This window comes from Leptosomus discolor, chromosome 2, assembly GCF_034619465.1.
Source record: "Leptosomus discolor isolate bLepDis1 chromosome 2, bLepDis1.hap2, whole genome shotgun sequence".
NCBI classification, from domain to species: Eukaryota; Metazoa; Chordata; class Aves; order Leptosomiformes; family Leptosomidae; genus Leptosomus; species Leptosomus discolor.
Genome location: NC_141392.1, coordinates 60,482,637 through 60,502,675, shown reverse-complemented (window position 1 = coordinate 60,502,675; position 20,039 = coordinate 60,482,637). Strand labels below are relative to the sequence as shown.

General features: G+C 42.0%; 1 protein-coding gene across 1 annotated transcript; it reads right to left on the bottom strand.

Annotated features, from left to right (window-relative positions):
* Window positions 1-8,303: 8,303 nt before the first annotated feature.
* ADAT2 (adenosine deaminase tRNA specific 2) lies at window positions 8,304-20,020 on the bottom strand. The gene is made up of 6 exons (XM_086461163.1): window positions 19,972-20,020; window positions 19,603-19,707; window positions 11,751-11,901; window positions 11,094-11,200; window positions 8,741-8,813; window positions 8,304-8,622 (listed from the first exon to the last, which is right to left on the bottom strand). The coding sequence occupies exons 1-6, from the start codon at window positions 20,017-20,019 to the stop codon at window positions 8,582-8,584; spliced, it is 525 nt and encodes a 174-aa protein (XP_086317289.1). The 5' UTR covers window position 20,020; the 3' UTR covers window positions 8,304-8,581.
* Window positions 20,021-20,039: the final 19 nt, after the last annotated feature.

The window sequence follows — 20,039 nt, the reverse complement described above, 5'->3', positions numbered from 1 at the left end:
AACAGTCAGGTAGTCCCAAAGCAGAGGAAGAAATAAAAAGGAGCCATAAAACCTCTGGTCTCTGGGAAAGCTCTGGGTGAAGATGACTTTCTAATAGAATTTTCTAAACTCTTTCAGTCTCACTTGGCTCCTGTCATATGGAAAAATTTTCAAAAGGCCAAAGCAAAAGGGTTCCATTTCAGCATTAATTGCAGTGTTGGGTTTTCTTAACTCTCTTTCCTAGGAAATAACTCACTGATGCACCATTTGCAATAATTAAATTACAGGCCAATTCTTTTGACTAATGTGACTCAGAAGACACAGGTTAAAATAGCATCTAGAAAACATCTGAACAGCATACCTTATGGACGAGAACTTAGCATATATCTTGAGGTTCACAGTAATCAGAAAGCTGCTACAGAGTCTATAGGCCTGTTATTATAATTTGCTATTTTTAAAATTCTCTGAAGTAATCAGAAAATCAACCAGCTCAACATCCCTAAAGAGAGCTGCTTCCCACCCACCAGCAGTGGCTGACTTCACTGTTGACATAAAAACCATGAAGATCTCAGTCTAGTATTCTGCCATGTAATTGTATCCTTAATTTTGGCCTTGTTGAAAGTCTGCTGGAAAACTGAGCTTGTGTGTCCTCATCAGAAGTAATTCATATGTAAATCATTTAAGTTTTTTTTTTTAACTTAAAGAAAGAAAGCATCCCAGTGACTCAAACATTCTGCAGGCTCTTGTTCCTCTTGTGGCTCCTGTGTGGCTGTGACTCTTGGCAAATCTGATGCAGACTGAGAGGGTTGCTGGCCACGCTCTCAACTTCTCTTGCCTTAGCTGCTGGAGAAAGCATCTGTCAAGAGACTTTACATTTTGCCAGCCTTGGTTTAGTCCTTGAAAGGATGTGAGATTAAACTATGCCATCTTCTACACACTTGTGCCTGGCGTACACTCATGGAAGGTGCTTCCCTCCCTTCAGTCAATAATAGCCATCTAGTTATCAACTTTTCTGTATATTGGAAGGCTTAATTTTTGCTCTTTTATGTGCAAAAATAAGCTGAAGTGGCAGCATAGCAGTAGTGGAATGACATGCTAGTGTTAAAATGGAATGACTTTGAAAAGACATTAAATGAACAAGTCAGTCAGGTGAGTTCTCTGGACCTTTATCAATAAAACCGATGAAGAAGCATATGAGGTAACAGCCAAGCACTTGTCTTGGAGTACAACTTTGATAAAGTTTGGACACCTATTTCTTCTGAGTATTTCTGGAGTTGGAAATTGAAATTATCGTAAGTTGCTATTGAAAGTGTTGACAGCGATTTGAAGGTGTAAAGGAATACCGTGTCTTCACCATGATTTCTATTCTTTTGAGTTGTATGAGCTGAGTCCCTTCACACTCTTAACTGTTCCTAAAATATAATGTCTGAGGTATTTGTCTCTAAGAAAGCCGAGTCTTTGTTGCTCATGAATAAATTTTAAACTATGGCTGAAAGTGTTTGGAGCTTCCCTTTGGCACCTTGTTATTGTAGATACATAAAAATGTAGAAAAGTGGGACTACGTAGCAGATGATGAAATTCAAGTTGATTAAAAACTGTCAAAACTCTATATTTTTTTCTTGTATAAAGAATCCTACATGGAAAGGTAGCAGGGGAAAAAAATAAAGGTAGAGTCCAAGGTAATGTGGGAGGCAGGTTATTGTTTATTGTTCACGAGTTGTCCTGTTCATTGCAAAGAAAATCTTATAGCTGCTAGGAATCTGACCTTGTGCCCAGAAATGTGTAAAAGCACAGCTGGCCCTGTCTGGGCTGGAAATCAGCTTTAAGACTAATGGCAAAGACTTTATTTCAAGAGAGTATTTAGCTTTTAAAAAAGAATAGGGGCTGCGTGTTCCAAATGTCATCTGTCAATTTAACAAATGGCAACTATATACACATCTTAATGCCAGATTGCCGTTTCATTAGACTCCTTGTGGGTTATTCCTTCTTGGTAGCTGGCGTTACTCTAGCTGGAGCGGCAGAAAGCCAAGAGGGCAGAGGCTCCTCACCACTGCTGCTCCTCAGCTACACAGCGCAGCTCCTCACTGCTTTCAGGTGGCAGCAGGAGAGAAAAGAGGGCACAAGATGAAAAATGCCAGGTGAGGTCACTAGGGAGACACGTTGCTTGGTACAAGCCGGGCTGAGCTCGGCACAGGACCAGACACAAAGATATCTTGGAGTTAGGTTTGTAAATACAGCCCTGGTGCACTGGCAAGTGCCAATGGCTGCTGAATAGCACTGCTCGATGGTGGTCTGAAGTTTGAAATGGGCAGGCAGGCAGTTCCAAATGGGAGCACTCTGTAGCTCTGCCACAGGGTGTAAAAGAGGATTAAAGACTCACCCTACCTGGGCTAAGACCTGTAGGAAGGAACTGAGTAAAATTTCAGTACCACATGGTGAAGTGAGCGAGCACTGAGGAAACACCCGTGGCACAGGGTTAAGGTAAAGATGGGAAAGAGTCTGAGCTGCTCCACTTGGCCCAGCTCCGACCCATCGTCATGCCATTCCCTAACTGCCCTCTGTGGCACAGTGGTACTGCAAGGACTATAAATCTATAGTTAAATCCATAGGTTGAAACGCCCTGAGCTTCCCACACCAAAGCCGGCAGATCTTCCCCGTGGTGGAAATGCTACTGAAGTGCCCTACGTTGTGAGTAATCAAAGTTTTGTTGTGACCATGGCTGAGAGCCTCCAGCCCTCCCCATTGTCACTGGCAGCTCGAGCAACCTGATGGAGCTCCATGACAGGATAAAGACATTTAAATATTAAAAAGTGCACTGAACAGGTCCAGTTTTGAATGATTCATTCAGGCTGCTGCCGGTGCTGCCAGTACAAGTGCTGCACAGCATGACTGGAAAGAAGTTGCAGAGGGTAAGAAAATTAATTTCTTAAAAAAAACAAGTATTCGCTGTCTCCAGGGTCAGGTTTGGTAATAACTGGCTGGCCGCTGCACAAGGGGAGGGTTTCCTTGCCCGGGAGCTCCGAGTGTAGGGGTGAGGCCAGAGCACAGAACGGCAGCTAGGTAACTTCGTTCCCAGGCTAAACTGACTTCATTTGCTTGCACCACAGCATTCAGGGGAGCTCATGCCGGGATTCATAAACCACAGGTAATGTGACCTACTCTCCCGCTGACCCAGAGCACTCCCGCTGTGAAGCTGCTTCTCCTCGGGAGCGTGTCCCTGCTCGAGCGTGAGGGGCTCAGTAAATGAGCTGCTGCATTCAGTACCTCGCTGGGAGGCTTTTGGGAAGGGAAAATTGTGTTGGGTCCTCAGAAAGTGCTGGCACACGCACTGATGTATCTGTGCAGCGGCAGCAGAGGGGTCTGCTGGGGAGTTAGGAGCAGAGTTTACCACAAGTCCAGTCTCCTACAACCTCATTTCCTGCTCAAACCATCTGATAGTCAAATTTGTCCATATTTTTTTCAAGAAAAGCAAGGATTGCAGGGAGATGGTATATACAAACATCTGCTTATTTTTGGTTTGGTTTCATTAGGTGTGTGGAAAAAGCTGGTAAGCTTTTGAACTCAGTGTTTCTACAGTAAGTTGTTGAAAAGCTTGCCTGTTTTTTCTGACTACCATTTGGCTTAATAAAAGATAATGCCTCCCCCTACAAATCTGGTTTATCTTGCACGGATAATGGCAGTTGTTTATATGCTCACAAATTAATGTGACTGTAATGGCTACCTCTCAGACTTCAAAAGAGAAGGTAAGAATCAAAGTCATGGGAAGCGTCAATTTTTATTACACTGCCTCCTTGCACATAGAGAAAGCTCTGAAAGTTAGAGAAGTGCCACAGCAAACCTTCCCCACACGAAAATGCGAAATCCTGACACCACAAAAATCAGTGCCCGAGCAATTGCCCCTCCAAGAGCACTCCAATCGGAGTCACGTCTTAAATTTCAGAAGCTGTCCCTGCTTTACCCAGCAACAGGGGCAGCCCCCACAAGCGCCGCAGCAACCGAGGGCGACCGTAGCTGAGGTCAGTGCATCGCTCTTCAGCCAGACAGCAGCGATGAGCCCACGTCACCGCCCCGGGAAGGGCAGAGTTAATTATACCACACTAAACATTCAGGTCTACAGAGCCCTTCATTTTACTTTATACCTCTTTTTTTTTTTTTTTTTTTAATCACTTAGATTTTTAAAAGACAAAAGGAAGGCACCATGTGAAAACATCACTATGGAAACATCACGGGCTCACTTGTACTTGCCTGCCAAGCGACTACCTAACTGAAGTTTTACATCCTATTGGATCACTGTTGGCCATCTGCTCTCCTTCAAACTTCTCTGAATTCCATATTTCCCTGAAAAGCTCATTTTTAGAAAGGAGGGAGGAGGAGGAGGCAAGGGGAGAATCCAGCATTCTTGGCTAGCGCAGAGCTATTGTGAAAAAGGAAGATAAACTCACTTTGGGGCAGCCCCTTAAAAAGATAAAAATCCTTGTTTTGCAAAGTAGTTTCATAGAAAATATCCCATTTCTAGATGCATTTTAATGATAAGAGTATATATTGGCAGCCACAAGGCAAAACAAATAAACAGCTGCTTGCAGTACTCTCAGGCTAATTGTCTTCCTCTCTCCTTCTCTCATTTAGTGTCAAATGTATTTTCTTCTAAAATGCAACAGTTACTGCCTCCGCTGGAGCTGCTGGCTGCAGGCTCCCCAGCCTTGCTCCAAATAAAACACAGAAACAGATTTCCTGCCAAGCGCTGGGGAAGTTTGAAGACTCTAGTTTTTAAAAATACAATCTTTTTATCAGTGCCCTAAGCCTGCCAAAGGTAATTATAGGCCATGGCGCATTTACATTAATGCATAGGACCAACAGACATTTCAAAAGCTTAATGGAGAAACTCTATAAATAAATGTACATATCGAAAAATAAATTAATTAAACTGTCATGTAAAGATATCACTTAATTTTGCAGAGCGGAAGGCGCTCTTAATGGGAATGGAATGGATCAGTGAGCATTTCAAAACCCAAAGCTGTAATTTAAATTCAGGCTCTCCTCTAGTGTGCAAGTCACAAGACATATTTATTATAGCCTTGGATTGTCAATTGTAATCGGTTTAGCAGAGACAAAGCTGTGTTGTTTTGCTTCCTTGCCCTCCTAGCTGGTTCTATATATTTTGATGTCAGAATATTGACAAGCAAACCAAAGGCTGAAATAAAATCATGTTTGCCTGTGATGAACTGGCAAAAACGCAGTCCAAGGTAAATGCAATGCTGAAGCCTACGTATTTATTTATCAAGCAGCAAGGGAAAAAAGGTGACATGAAGCATTTATATGTCTTTACATAAACCAGTTGAATATATTTACTGCTGCTCTTAAGGCCTGCTATGTGGCAACTTGGACACGAGTAGAAAAAAATAAGTAAAAGCACGTGAAAATGAATAGCATTATTTGTCAGCCACTGCTCTGAGTCTTCCAGGTGGCAGTAACAATTAAAGTTGTTGCTCTTGACACTCTTTCAGGGCTAGAGCCAAAGCCTGAGACCTAGGTCCCCAGCAAGCAAACAACACTTCTTCCAGGCTGCGAAACCCACCAGCTCTTGATTCCTGGTTTGCTGCAGGGCTGTATTTGGTAGCAAGTTACAAACCAAGCCTGTGCTTCTGCAGCCATAAGCAACCGTCTCCTTCTCACTGAATAGGCATTCCAAGAACGGTTCGATTATTTTTCTCACATCCTTCTTTCTGTATTCTCCAATTCTCTTTCTTGCCAACTTCATCTTCTGATCTGGAGCACCAAAACCGGTCAGCTCATCACGGCTGCCTCCTGCCTTCTTCCAGCCCTTGTGTTGAGCTTAGCCATGGAGATGTTCCTCTGAGCCTGAACCTAGAGCCTTCTGCCCAGGGTCTCTGTCATTTCTTGTGGAGCACTCACGTTTGTGGATCCGCCTCTCAACAACACTGACAAACTCAAACCCTGTGGTTAGGAAGAGCTGCAGCACGTCAGACAGGGACAGCTGCCCCAGGCACACCTCCAAGGGCGGTGGCAAGTGGGGGCCAAGAGGACCAGCCTCCGTGGGCTCCCGCTGCCATGGCGGGAGCCTGGCTGTTTGCGGGGAGGGAGGAGGAGATGGCCGCAGGCGTGCCAGCTGTCAAGATGTCATGCTATGCCTCTGGTGAGCGGCTTGACTTCGAACACGAGTTAATTTCTTCCTTTTACAAAAATACCTGCATATCTGCATTTGTTCTTGCTCACAAGGATTTTAAGGAGAATGGGCTACATTTTTGCTTTCAGCGTAATCGTTTAGCAATTTTTCCCCCAAGCTAATTATTATACTTAAACAAAACAAAACACCCAAACAACAAAACCATAAAAAACCCCAACACATCCACATGTGCCTCTTTATACTAGACTGGATATTGATTTCCTCACAGATTACACTAAATAGTAAACAGAAGCATCTTTTATAACCTTTCTGTAATACAACAGTTTTTAGCTTGCTATGCTATTCCTCTTTCATGCCTCTTCTCTAAAATGCACATTATTACCTTTGATCACTTTTAAGAGAAATTTCTATTTTTGTCACCCTCTTCAGTCTCTTTTGGCTTTCAGCAGGACTTAAACTTACCACTGATTCCTGTTACCGAATATTTCTGTTCCACTTCTAAGGATTGCAGATTTGGACACAGCTTTTAAAGTATGTTTTGTCCTACTACCAGTATTCTTTCTCCTTATTTACATGGCTCCTACTGTCACACTGTCCAAATGCTAACAACATTCTTCTTTGAGAGAAGACAGTGAGGAAGGAAAGCATTCTTAGCCCCTTTGCAGAAGAACAGGTGCTGAGAAATTTAGGTCCCGGTCCAAAACAGTATGTAGGCTCCAATTCCTGCTGTCACTGATGTCAGTGCCAAGCCAGAAGTCTAACATCTTCCTTTAATTTGCACTTCAACGACTTCTTCAAGGTATAAGAAAATGATGGTGCAGTTGAGAACTGAATGTACATCTCTGTAGAGATAAACAGCCATCTTCCATCACCAGGCAAACACCGTAACCACAGGTGTGACCATTTCTTTCCCATAAAGCCATCACGGTCATTAAAAATGGTCTTTTCCCAAATGGCTTTTCCAGCTTAGCTGGCTGGTTCATGAGCCCTCAGAGCTCCGAAGCTGACGAAATCTACAAACGCAGTCATAACTTATTTTGGTGATGGAAAAGAAAAGACTCAAAGGGTGCTGCAAGTAGTGGTCAAGAGAACAGGACAGGCCACAGGCATCAGTGAAAGGAATACTATTTCTAAATGCTGAAAACAGCTGTTATGGGGGTCAGAAAATCTTCTTTCCCATGTCACTTTGTAAACAATAAATAAATACAAAAAATACAAATTCTAAGCTATTAGGAGCAATGGTGACCAAGTAAGGCTTTTAATGCTCTTTTAAAAAACACTTTTGAAAGTCTTTATTTGAAGTATCTAAAAGGTTTAATTGTATTCAGGTTTTTTTAGTCACAGAATTGTAACCACTGTTTTGCATTTATAAAAAAAAAAAACATTAGGGCATTTCTCAAATTTCTGAATATCGGCCGAATAAACTACAAACCGTTTCATGCTTAAGGTAAGTACCCACCAAGAGGTATATAATCAAGATTGAACTGCACTTGTATTCTTAATTCATTAGTGGAACTGTAAGGCCCTCTTCTGGATTATAAATTACTGCATGGCCAAGCAAAGCACATGGAAATGACAAAGCCAACCAACACTACAAAAAGATAAACATCTCACATATAATTTTCTTCATACTACCACCAATTTCATTTCCTGGTTTTCACATCTACCTGCCCATCTCAGTTACTGTAATTTAGTAGCTGAGAACAACTTCAACTTCTTAGCGGATTCTTAACGACAAAGCATTTCCTATGCTAATATTCCCAAGAGGAGCGGACGGTCTGAACAGAGGTGTGGAGAGTTTCTCCACAACTCTGTATGAAGATGCTGTGCGGCCCAGTGACGCTGGTTACCCTTGTGAAGCAACAGCATACACGAACCAAGACATACCCCTGTCTGCATATGTACGCGACTTTCAGAAGCTGTGTCTGAAAATTCGGCTTGTGCTAAAGAGCGTGTAAAAACCAATGAAGAACCATTACAATGGTCTTACCTCAAGTCTTCAAGGACAGCATAATTCCCTGTATGCCTTTTGATTAAACATACACTCAAGGACTGTGAAGGTCTTACAAGTGTAACCTTCCAAGAGATTTACTTACTTGCCCAAGCAAATATTTACTAGTGAAAAGCAAGATGCTTCTCCAGAGACAGAAGGAAAGAAAATATTCTAGAACGCGTCGTATAGAATGGCATCATTTTAATGGCCGTAAACAAGTGAACTTGAGCCATAAATTTCCCTCTTTCTAAAAACGGCCACTTATTCGTCTGTTTGGTCATGTGTGATAAGAAGAAATCACATACATAGAAACACAGGAACAGGTAGTAATTTTCCTCTTAGTATAAAATCTGTACAGAACGTCAGACACTGTTTAACTGGACTGTACTTTTTAAAAGAGAAGGACACTGAAGAAACCTTCACGTATCATTTTTTGGTAAGTTTCTGTCTCCATCAGCGTAGGGCTAATTACGATGGTCCTTCTTCCGTACTTTTGATTTTGGTGCTGCCAAGAAGAAACAGAAAGGGAGAAAAAACATCAGAAATGAATTACAGTAATACCAGTGCCAGCATTTATTTAAATTAGGTTGGGATCAAAATGGATCCATTAATGTGAAACCTACCATTGGGATTTTCTTGTCTGTAGAAAGCTCTTAACAGTTCCACTGCTTCTTTGGCACGATAGCCAGAAATGCACTGTTCAAATTAGAATGATGTTCATGAGTGCATCTGAGAATTACACATTCTGTGCTTCACTATAATGCCTTAAGTACACAATAATTGTAAGCAACTGTACTGTCTAATCCACTAATTTAACAGGTACCTTTAACTATTTGGGGGTCAGAAAATCTCCTTTTCAGGTTCAATACCCAATACACTTGAAAAATACTATGTTGAGGCTTAGTAAAGCAAGTAATTTCCCTAATAACTTCAAGTTAGGCAAAACGAACTCTCTTAGTAACTTACATAAAATTTTTATGCAATCTCCAATATCTTTCTTATTAATGTATTTCCAACTTACTCCATATACGCCTCAAGCACTTGGGAATGTAACAGACATACACCTAGGTATTTGTAGGTAAGACTACTACCAGAAGACATTCATCCACACATCTATTCTTTATTCTTAACAGTCACCTCTCAGACTTGGTCTTCCCAAAATATTTTTCCAGGCCATGAACATTAACAACAAAGCATTTAAATGTCACTAACACTAAATGAATCTCCATCCACACTAGAAAATAATGAATCACACCTACATGTCCCACAGCAGAAACAAAGGAAGGACTTGTAGTAGCAAGAATCTTCTGTATCAGAAATAGAGCAACCAGGGAGGTGATCGTGCCCCTGTACTCAGCACTGGTGAGGCCGCAGCTCGGATCCTGGGTGCAGTTTTGGGCCCCTCACTACAAGACTGACATTGAGGTGCTGGAGCGGGCCCAGAGAAGGGCAACGAAGCTGGTGAAGGGTCTGGAGAACAGGTCTGATGAGGAGCAGCTGAGGGAACTGGGGCTGTTTAGCCTGGAGAAAAGGCAGCTGAAGGGAGACCTTATCGCTCTCTACAACTACCTGAAAGGAGGTTGTAGTGAGGTGGGGGTCAGTCTCTTCTCCCAAGTAACAAGCGATAGGACAAGAGGAAACGGCCTCAAGCTGCACCAGAGGAGGTTTAGATTGGACATTAGGACAAATTTCTTTACTGAAAGAGTGGTCAGGCATTGGAACAGGCTGCCCAGGGAGGTGGTGGAGTCACCATCCCTGGAGGTGTTCAAAAGACGTACAGATGTGGTGCTTAGGGACATGGTTTAGTGGTGGGCTTGGTAGTGTAAGGATAATGGTTAGACCTGATGATCTTAGAGGTCTTTTCCAACCAAAATGATTCTATGATTCCCCTTTCTTTCTTCTGAGCATATAGAAAAAATGTATACCACATGCCAATGTTAGCAAATGAACACTCTTCCAGTACTGACTATACAAATTAATTCAGACGCCGGTCTCACAAACACCCTGACAGGAAGATGCTTAATATGTTTACACTGGACTGCCAAACAGTATAGGCTTGCTGACCGAAATTCTTTCTAATCCTTGATCCTTTAGTGCTTATTTACATTGCTGAAATAGATTACTTGTTTTTTACATTCATTAAATCATAAATGTTTAATGTGGAAAAGAACTCCAAGAACCGTAATCAGTACCCTTGTATAAGGCAGGATCATCTACAACTGTGTGTAATGTAATAAACATAATGCTATAGATACTCTCTATCTATACGTATGTATAGGCATATACTAGTATAATGCTGTAAACCATCTAGATTTCTATATACTATACCTCCACTGAATGCCTGTCCAGCCTTTCTCAAATGACAAGGACACTCCATTCTCCCACTCTGTTCCAGTCCTTCAGTATCCTTACTGCTCATAAAGTTGCCCAACACCCAAACTAAATCTCCTCTGCTACTTTTGCAGTCCATATTTGTTTTGAAATTTGAACTATATGAAGTAGATCTAAGCTAATATATTTTACCTCATATATGGACAGAGTGGGAGCAAAAATACAATAATTTCTAGTGGCTCAGCTAAAAATTTAGTAAGTTGCTGTTACTTCATCTTTATTGGTTATGTGTTTGTACATTCTGCAGTGTAAAATATTTTTTCCCTCATCTCTTCCTGCAGCATATGCTTACTGTTCTAAGTATGACACATCTTTTAGATACATTTATTCCTTCCCTTGTTCCATGAGAATTCTTTCCTTTCCTCCTTTTATTTATTTTAAGACTGTCATCAGACTTTTCATCAATTTTCTTAAATTAAAGGACTTAATTTTTTCATTATTTTCTTGGAAAGTCAAGTTTACTTGACTTCTGATCATCTTTCACCTGAGTTCTCTTGAACTGATACACAACATTCTCAAGGCATGGTAACAAAGCTCGGCACAGAACCCTGGCTGAAAAACAAAGGAAAACATTTTATAGCTTACTTCAAATGGTTCTCCTGTGTCTACCATATCATCAGATGAGATGCTCAAAACTGAGCCACAGCCTCCAAATCGCTCATTTCGACAGCCATATACGACCCGTGGAATTTATGTGAACGAGTTAAGGTATTAAATTTAAGTGAAAAGCAAGCAGGAAGTACAGTGCCCTGATTTAAGTAGTCATTAAATTTCACTAAAATGTGCTTGTACTTTTCAAACTAAATTAGTTTGCACTACAATTCCTCCCTCATAAAATCAGAACTTACTTCTGAGTAATGCAGGATGTGCTTCTGAAGATGCACATCCTGCTTTCCTCAGAAAAAGAGAAGCATGAATCCCAAAGCAGAGGCATACAAAGCCATGGTTTGATGATTGTTACAACACTCAAAACTGAACACTGAACTGAGATTAGTTCATTTTACACAGTAACAGGTATCTCTAAAATGTGTTTTTACATCCTTAAGGGAAATCATTGTTGGTCACAATGGCACCATTTCTCTTTCGTTCTTGAGTCTCTCACTATTTACCATGCAGTAAGTGGAAGTGGGTGCAGACTCCCAACCCCTGTTGGCTTTGCCTGACAGCATCAAGCCCTTCTCTGTGGGCTCACTGCCAACAGAGTAACATTTTGACGTGTGATTTCCCAGCGTGAAAGGATACTCATCAAGCGCACGGCAGCTGCACACATGATACAAGGCTCTACAGTTACGTACAAGATCGAGTGTGCAAACACTTCTGTATAATCTCTGTTGTGTTGCTTGCACCAGTCAAGGACCTGATCGATCGCCACCATTTCTGCATGTCGAGTAGCCTAGGGGATAAAAACAAACGTTTTCTTAAAGTTTGCATGGATTCACAGCTTTAAGCTCACTTGTACAGATACAAATTGAATAAAATGCAACATCATAAAATTCCTATTCTTTCAAGTCAAAGGCATGATGGCCTGACATCTAATTTATTAATAATGCGATTATTTTCACTTCTGTTACAGAAGTAATGCAATCCTTTCCCGAGAAGTCTCTTTGCTGGTTCAAGTTGCGGAAGAAATTTCATGCAGCCCGAACTGCAGAAGAAACACTCATCCAAAGAAGAACATATTCAATGTCCATCCCAAACGCAGCACACACGAGATCCACAAAGTGCAAAGCAGTTTTTTCTTCCGCCTGTTCCTTGGCAGAGGAGTCTGCTCAGGAGTTCTCTCTCTCTCATGCCAGCATAGTAAGACAAGAAAGACATGAAAACACTACTTGAGGCTTAAGGGGATACACAAAGCACATGAGAACAACTGACCTAGCCCACCGTGCTTCCAAGAGCAAGAATGCAGGCTGAGTTACTTTCTCCAGAAATATTAGAAAAACTGCTCCTAGCTGGTACCTTTTCCTCCCTCTGGCAACGTTACTGTGCCTGCATGGAATGAATATGCTGTGAATACGCAGTAATTTCAGTATGTTTCTGGAACTGCTTGGCCTACTGTGTGCACGCAGTATTGTCGGTTTGCATCAGGTCTAATGTTGCCTGGGAATACATACATGTACAGTAAGTCCCCCAAGTAATAGGCAGAGATTGCAGCATATGCCTGATTACCAAAAAATAAATATTGATTTCTCTTTTTTTAATCCCAGACAACCGAATGATGAGCATCTCAGAGGTCACAGCAATAGGTATGGCACAAAAACCTGAACAGAGGAAGTGTTGACTCTAATGGCAGAGGGACAAAACCAATCATTAACGTCCCAGTATCGCTCTGGTATGCCTGCAGCAGTGTGTTTTGCCAATCAAATGTCACAGCAAAAATATCACAAAGTACTAGTCATGAAAGGACTCTCCAGTTACAAAGCCAGATGCGTATTTGAATTACGGCTGTTAGGATTTTCCTCCTTTTTAATCTATTCTGGAAAAAGGATGTTTTTGATACAGGCATTAAACTAAGACTTAACCAATCTAAATTATACTTGTACCTCTGTTACATATGTCTTTACGTGACCTTAAATAACTTCCTCTCAATACATGAACTTGGGTTAAAGTTTCAGCACTGTGAAGATCTATGGTGATAACTGAGATGCTCTACAATATATGGCAAAGGACTCCTGTATAAGAAACCTAGTGGTAAGTTTAACAGTGTTTTACAATGTTTTTAAAACAGAGCAGCCCTGCCGAGAAGGACTTGGGGGTGCTGGTGGATGAAAAGCTGGACATGAGCCAGCAATGTGCACTTGCAGCCCAGAAAGCCAATTGCATCCTGAGCTGCATCAAGAGAAGTGTGGCCAGCAGGTCAAGGGAGGTGACTCTCCCCCTCTGCTCTGTTCTGGTGAGACCCCACCTGCAGTGCTGCATCCAGCTCTGGAGCCTTCAATACAAGAAGTTCATGGACCTGTTGGAGCGGGTCCAGAGGAGGACCACAAAAATGACCAGGGGGCTGGAGCACCTCCCCTGTGAGGGCAGGCTGAGAGAGTTGGGGTTGTTCAGCCTGGAGAGGAGAAGACTCCAAGGAGACCTTGTAGTGGCCTTCCAGGGCTTAAAGGGGGCCTACAGGAAAGCTGGGCAGGGACTGTTTACAAGGGCACGTAGCTATAGGACGAGGGGCAATGGCTTTAAACTAGAAACGCGTAGATTTAGATTGGATATTAGGAAGAAGTTCTTTAGCATAAGGGTGGTAAAGCACTGGAACAGTTTGCCCAGAAGGGTGGTGGAGGCTCCATCCCTGGATTCATTCAAGATCAGGCTTGATGGGCTCCGCACAACCTGACCCAGCTAAAGATGTCCCTGCTCAATGCAGAGGGGTTGGACTCGACCTTTGGGGGTCCCTTCCAGCCCAATGCATTCTATGATCTAAGTTTCCTATGCCTACATTAGCAAATAGTACGGTGCAAGAGGAGTGTATCTGTAGAGCAAAACAGTGCTGAGGACTCAACACCCATTCAGGGGAGTTCACACTGGCCTCACTCCAGTTTAGTCCCATAGACTGTACGTTCCCAGCAACAGCTGGAGTGCATTAGGTATGTTACCCGAGTGCATCTTTTCAGTATAGTACCATCTGAAAGGAAGACAGTTTGTCACCTCTCAAAGACAACCCAAAGCACAGTAGGCAGACACAATCAAGAAATTTATTCCATGGGTGCACTTGTGATCTGAACTAACATAGTAATGAACCTACTCAGAATAAAAACACGGATCGGAATCAATATGCAGACATGATTTCTCCAGACCCACTAGTGAAATGTTGCCATGACGGTTCCCTTCTCATGCATGCACCTTACGGAGACACAGAGCACAACGCCCTCCAGCAGAATGATGCCTCAGAGCTACTACAGCTACCGTAACTCCAAAGTGTAAGTTGTGGCTACTGTAGTTTTGTGCCACTTGGATCAGAAGAGACATGAATACCATTACTGGCTTTTTGACTCTTGAGCATGAACTGAAAGCATATAAGCAATAAGCCTTCATTACTGGAGGAAAACATGAGTACACCAAGTAGTTTTTAGGCCTCTGCTGAACCGAGTACAAGTTGAGAAAAGCCATGCAGCTGCTCTAAGTCATAGCAGCTTCTGCAGTAATAGAAGGCAGCTACAGAAAAGAGATTACACTAATACAGAATATTTCTAGATCCCAGTGCATCCACATCTTAAGCAACACATACAGGTTTGGTCAACTCACGTCATGAAGACATGGGAACACCAGGACAAATTCACCACAGGGTGAGAAGATTACAGAACAGTCTCCGTACAGGACTAACTAGACTATGGCTCTTAACTCACCAGATACAGTCACTAGTTTTCAAGTTAAGATGACTGTGGTAGAGGTTTACAAAAAAATCAAGAAAAATGTGGAAAAGCAAACAGTAAATTGTGATTTATTATTTCTCATAACAAGCGGGCATCCAATGAAATTATCAGGCAGCAGATTTAAAACAAACAAAAGGATGTACTCTTTCACAAAGCACATAATTAAGTTGTGGAATTCATTGACACAGGATGCTATGGAAGCCAAAAGCATAAATGAGTTCAAAAAAGGTTTAGACAAATTCACAGAGGATATGTGCACAGACAGCTATCAGAAACAATGATCCAGATACAGTCTTGGGCTCTGGAAGTCCCTAAGCTATTCACTTTCAGAAACCGAAAGGATACACAAGGGGAAGATTTACACTACTCTCTTCTTGTTTCTTTAGCTCCTTCCTTAAGCATCTGCTAAAGGTCCCTCATAAAGACAAGATATGGAGAAAAACCTGTCCTTCTAGGTCTGTCTTGAGATTTTACTTTGTATTGAGCTATGACTAGACAGTCTTTTTTATTGACTTGCTGTGTGTAAAATAACATACAAAACTGATGATTTTCATTTTGAGTCACTGACTCATAAGCTTCTATAAACCCCTCCTGTTTTTTAACTCGCCCAATCTTACACACTATTTTAAAGCCAAGAAAACAAAAGCAGGCAAGAGTAGCAAAGGAAAAAAGAGACTTGTTAGAGAGTGGCAAATGGTGTTCCAAGAAGAAATTATTTGAAGCTGAAGTCAGTGGGGAAAAAGCCTTGACAAAGCCTTAAAATAGTTCCCCAAACTGTGGCAAATGTTTTACAGAGAAATAAAGATATCATCACTGCCCTGAAAAACTTACCTTCTAAATCTCGGACCAGAATTAACAAGTGAGAGTAAAGGGTGCCAAAGCTCAAAGTTCTGTATTATCTTGTGGCTTCATTAGTAATTTAAGAGTGCAAACAACGCTTCATTTCCAGTTATCGTATACTGTACTTGCAAGATGATCTGGGCAAAGACATGTGCTACTATGACCCAACAGGAGATAACAAAGAGGAGAAGTCTGCATGTACCAACAAAGGACCTAAGAGAGAGAGAGCATTTTAGTGGGAAGCAAATGATTGCATCACACGTGGGAATAAAGATGCCCAAAAAAAGGGGGTTCTAGTTGAGAAGGGTCACATACGTCATAACGAAGAAAATTTTCAGGTTGGTCTGGGGCAAAACTGTCAACAAGCAAGTGTGGGAGCTGCCAGAGGGGACACAGTACTGGCACAAGGTTGTGAATGTATTGCCAGGCTGTTGAAATCGAACGTCTTAGACATTTGTTGCGCTATTGCCCGATGAATACAAGTAATGACACGCCTAACTATTTTGAAATGCTGATGCCACAGCCAGGTTCCTAAAAATAGAAAATAAAACAAACACAGATGTATATGAACTCCCTTCTTCCAACTGCAACTTTTTCCAAAAGAACGTGATGACGATCAATAATTTTGCAAATAACTTCCACAGAGTAAGCAGCAGTATCTTTGACATTAATGTGTTCTGCTACGTACATACAGGGCAAAAACAAAGTATGCAGGGTGAAAGGAGACAGACTGAAAAAACTGGGAGAGCTTTCAGCAACTAAATCTTTTTGCCAAAACAAGCAGTTTAGGAACAGATTGAAAGAGGGAATAAGAAGGACACTACTTGCTCCTAACTCCAGTCAGTTAGATCGGAGGATGTGAGGACTTAAGGAGAAGACAGAATTTATTTGACACAAAGCCTAGTGGCAAGTTGATTCCTGAGCAAGGCCAGAATTGTAGAGAAGGACTACAGATCTAACTGGGTAAATGATCATTTTTTAGAAGCGGGAAGAAAGTTTTCAACAAGTAAAAAATGCCAATACGTTATTATAAAGCTACATTTTGGAGGTCAGAAAGCAGAGGCTAGAGGAAGAATTACAAAATGTCAACCGTCCAAAACAAATTACAGAGAAAGTAAAGACACTTTGAGACAAAACATATGCAAAAGAAGTTAGAACTACTACAGTGACCTTGAGATGAGGATCAAATATAATTACAGTACTGCTCCGAAACAAAATCAGTATTTTGCCTTTTCAATAAAAATAATGCGGAGAACATGGTCAAAAGGCAGAATAAACGTATGGAAGCACAAATAACAGCGTATGAGATACAGAATTAACACTTTAAAATTATGAAATTGCCTAGGACACAGAAGAGGGATGAGGGGAAAAACCCCAAGTTGACAGATCAACAGAAAAATACTAAAGAACTCGTGCACGAGGCTGCCAGTCTCACAGCAATGCTTGTAATACATCAAAGGAGAGTATCACATGACTGAAACCTGTCAGAGCAAACAAACTCACTGTAATGAAAAATAGGAAGGACATACAGCCCTGACATCTACAGATCCAGGACAGTCTCAACAGCAAAACAGCCAAATAACAAACTTTGAAGGTAATATTATAAGGCCTAGTCTGTACAAGGAAAATGAAACAAAATACAAGGTGGATTTACATAAGATAGTTGACACTAAATTAACCCAGTAACTTCCCTCCTTCCTTTGTTTTAGCTAGGCAAGAGAAACACCAATCTCATCTCTCTGGACTTCTACAACACAGTGCAACACATGAAGTTATTGTCAGTCTGGTGAAAACAGCATAGCACAGGAAATGTAGGTGAGCAAGCAAAAAAAGCAAAGTTGCATTGAAAGGGGAAATATTTGTCCAGAGGGAATTAATTAGCAAAGATGCTCAAAGATCATTTTGCTTAAATGTTTATAATTGTGACATTGGCATTAACTGCCATCATCACAAGAGACAGGGTCAGAGTGTCACTCAAGACATGGATGGCCTTATAGATGGGTGTAAAAAAAAAAGTCAAAACAACAAATGAAGAACAACAAAACAGCATAAAAGACCAAGGAAGCTCCAGAAAAGATGAGTGGACTTAGTTCCAGGGAGAACGGGAATTATTATTGTTATCAAACAAGGCACAAGAGAAAGTCCATCTGGAATAAAGTATACAGTTCTGGTTAAATTAATTCAAGAAAGATGAATCAAAGCTGGAATGGATGCATACAGGAATTATTACAATGAACACAGAAAGAAAGCCTATCTCCTGAGAGGAGATTAAACAACTGGCTTGGGGAAAACAGTGAAAAACAAAAGCCAAAAGGGAATATGACTTTAAATACATCCAAGCTATGTAAAATAATGGATGATACTGGCACAAGAACAGAGACATATAAACAGACCATAAAAAGTTTAAAACTGGAAATCAGATGTTTTCAAGCCATCTGAGGAATGATGTGCTGGAGAAGTCCTCCAATATGAGGCGGGAGGAGAAACTAGCTTTAAAACGGACTTTGACAAACTTATGACGTCTGTTGGAACTGCCTCAAAGGTTCAAGAGGGTTTTTTTTCCCTGGGATAATTTCTAAACAATGCCAGAAATCGTTAGGAAAAAACTGAAAACCATTTCCTGCATTCACATTTCCCAGCAAGTGCCTCTTTCAAGTTTACATTTTCTTTTAGACTATATGGAGCAATTAAGTATCCAATACACAATTTAGAAGTACTGAGTACCCAGCATTTCCAATCACTGTAATATAAGCATTTGTGAAAATTAAGCCGCAAAGGAATTGAAATGAGCTCAACAGAAATTGAAAAAAGGCTTGGCTTTCAAAGATGTTAACAGTTTACTGTTTGCAAAATGCAGACAAATTTTTTAAAATCAGTCTACTTGGATATAAGTATGTACCTTCAGACAACCCTGACGTTAACACCAAAAAAGCCCCAAAGCTTCCCTAATATTTTTGATTCTGATTTTGTTATCAGCCTCGTCAGTTATCCTCTGCCTGTTTATTAACATGTGCTTTTTACACAGCCTTAGGATCTCTGGCACAACTTTCCCAAGAAGTGTCTGCTTCCCCACAGTGTTTACACTGTTTTAACTCAAGATACCTAGCTGCTCTGGTATCTGGCTTTAATTAGAATTATCTTAATACATTATGGGTTGTCCTGTAAAACAAATTAGTATAATGATTCATCTTTACTGTTATGTTTTTGAGCTTAAAAGACTCATTTTCATCTTTTAATATATTTTCAGATTTAAGACATCTAATAGAAATTACAGCCAGATCCTGCAATCAGATTAATCTATACAAAACTTCCAGTTGTACAAAGTCCCTGTTGGCTTTAACGGGTCTCTCAGCATGTATAAGACCTAATTTGATGGCTAAAATTGCAAGCATCAGGTCTAAAACTTTTTTGAAGGAACAGTTTTGTCAAAGAAAGATTCTTTGTAAACTAGACAAAAGATTTTGTTACCCTATGTATTCTGTAACTCTGCACAACTTCCCAACTCCTTGTCTTCCCCTATCTCTTCCAAAATGGGACTGATAATTATTTATTCCCTTATTTGTATGGAATTTTTCCTAGAACAGCAACAGAGTTGGATTTCCAATTTATAGCTCATTAGTTTTCAGCTAACCTTATCACATAACATGAAAATGCTGGTTGGCTAACAACCTAAATAGTTTCTGGAGCGTCTATAGAAAGAATTTTCCTGGCACCTGCACTGAGACGACACTTCCCGAAAACTGTCCCAAACCTCCCCAACCCCCGCCCGTGAGGGCCAGGGGGTGAAACAGCCGAACCGCGCCCCGACACAGGCGGGGGCCGCCGCAGGGCGGGCGGCAAAGGCGGCCTCGGCCTCCGCCGCCCCCGCCGGGACCCTCGGCCCAACTCACGTTCTTCGTCTCGTTGACCTCGTTCCTGCCGCGCCCTATGACCTCGCCGTCGTGCACCAGGAGGCAACCGACGGGCACCTCCCCCTTCTCCAGGGCCTCTTTAGCCTGCAGGACAGACAAGACACACGCAAGGAGCAGGACAACGTTACTGCCGGAGGGACAAGCCAGGCTTTAACGAACGCCCCTTCTCCCGCCCGCTCGGCGCTGCCGTGAGCGAGGCCTCGGCCCGCCCGCCCAAGGGCTCCCCGCTCCTCTCAGAGGCTTCCCCCCGCGGGAGAGCGGAGCCCGGCCGCCCGCACCCCTCACCGCCGGGGGCGGGGGGAGGGGGAAGGGGAGGGGGACCGGCGGGAGCCCCCTGCCCGCACTGACCACGTCGAGGGCCTGGTCCATCCAGGCCACCGCCTCCTCTTCCTCCATGGCCGGCACCGGCGGAGCGC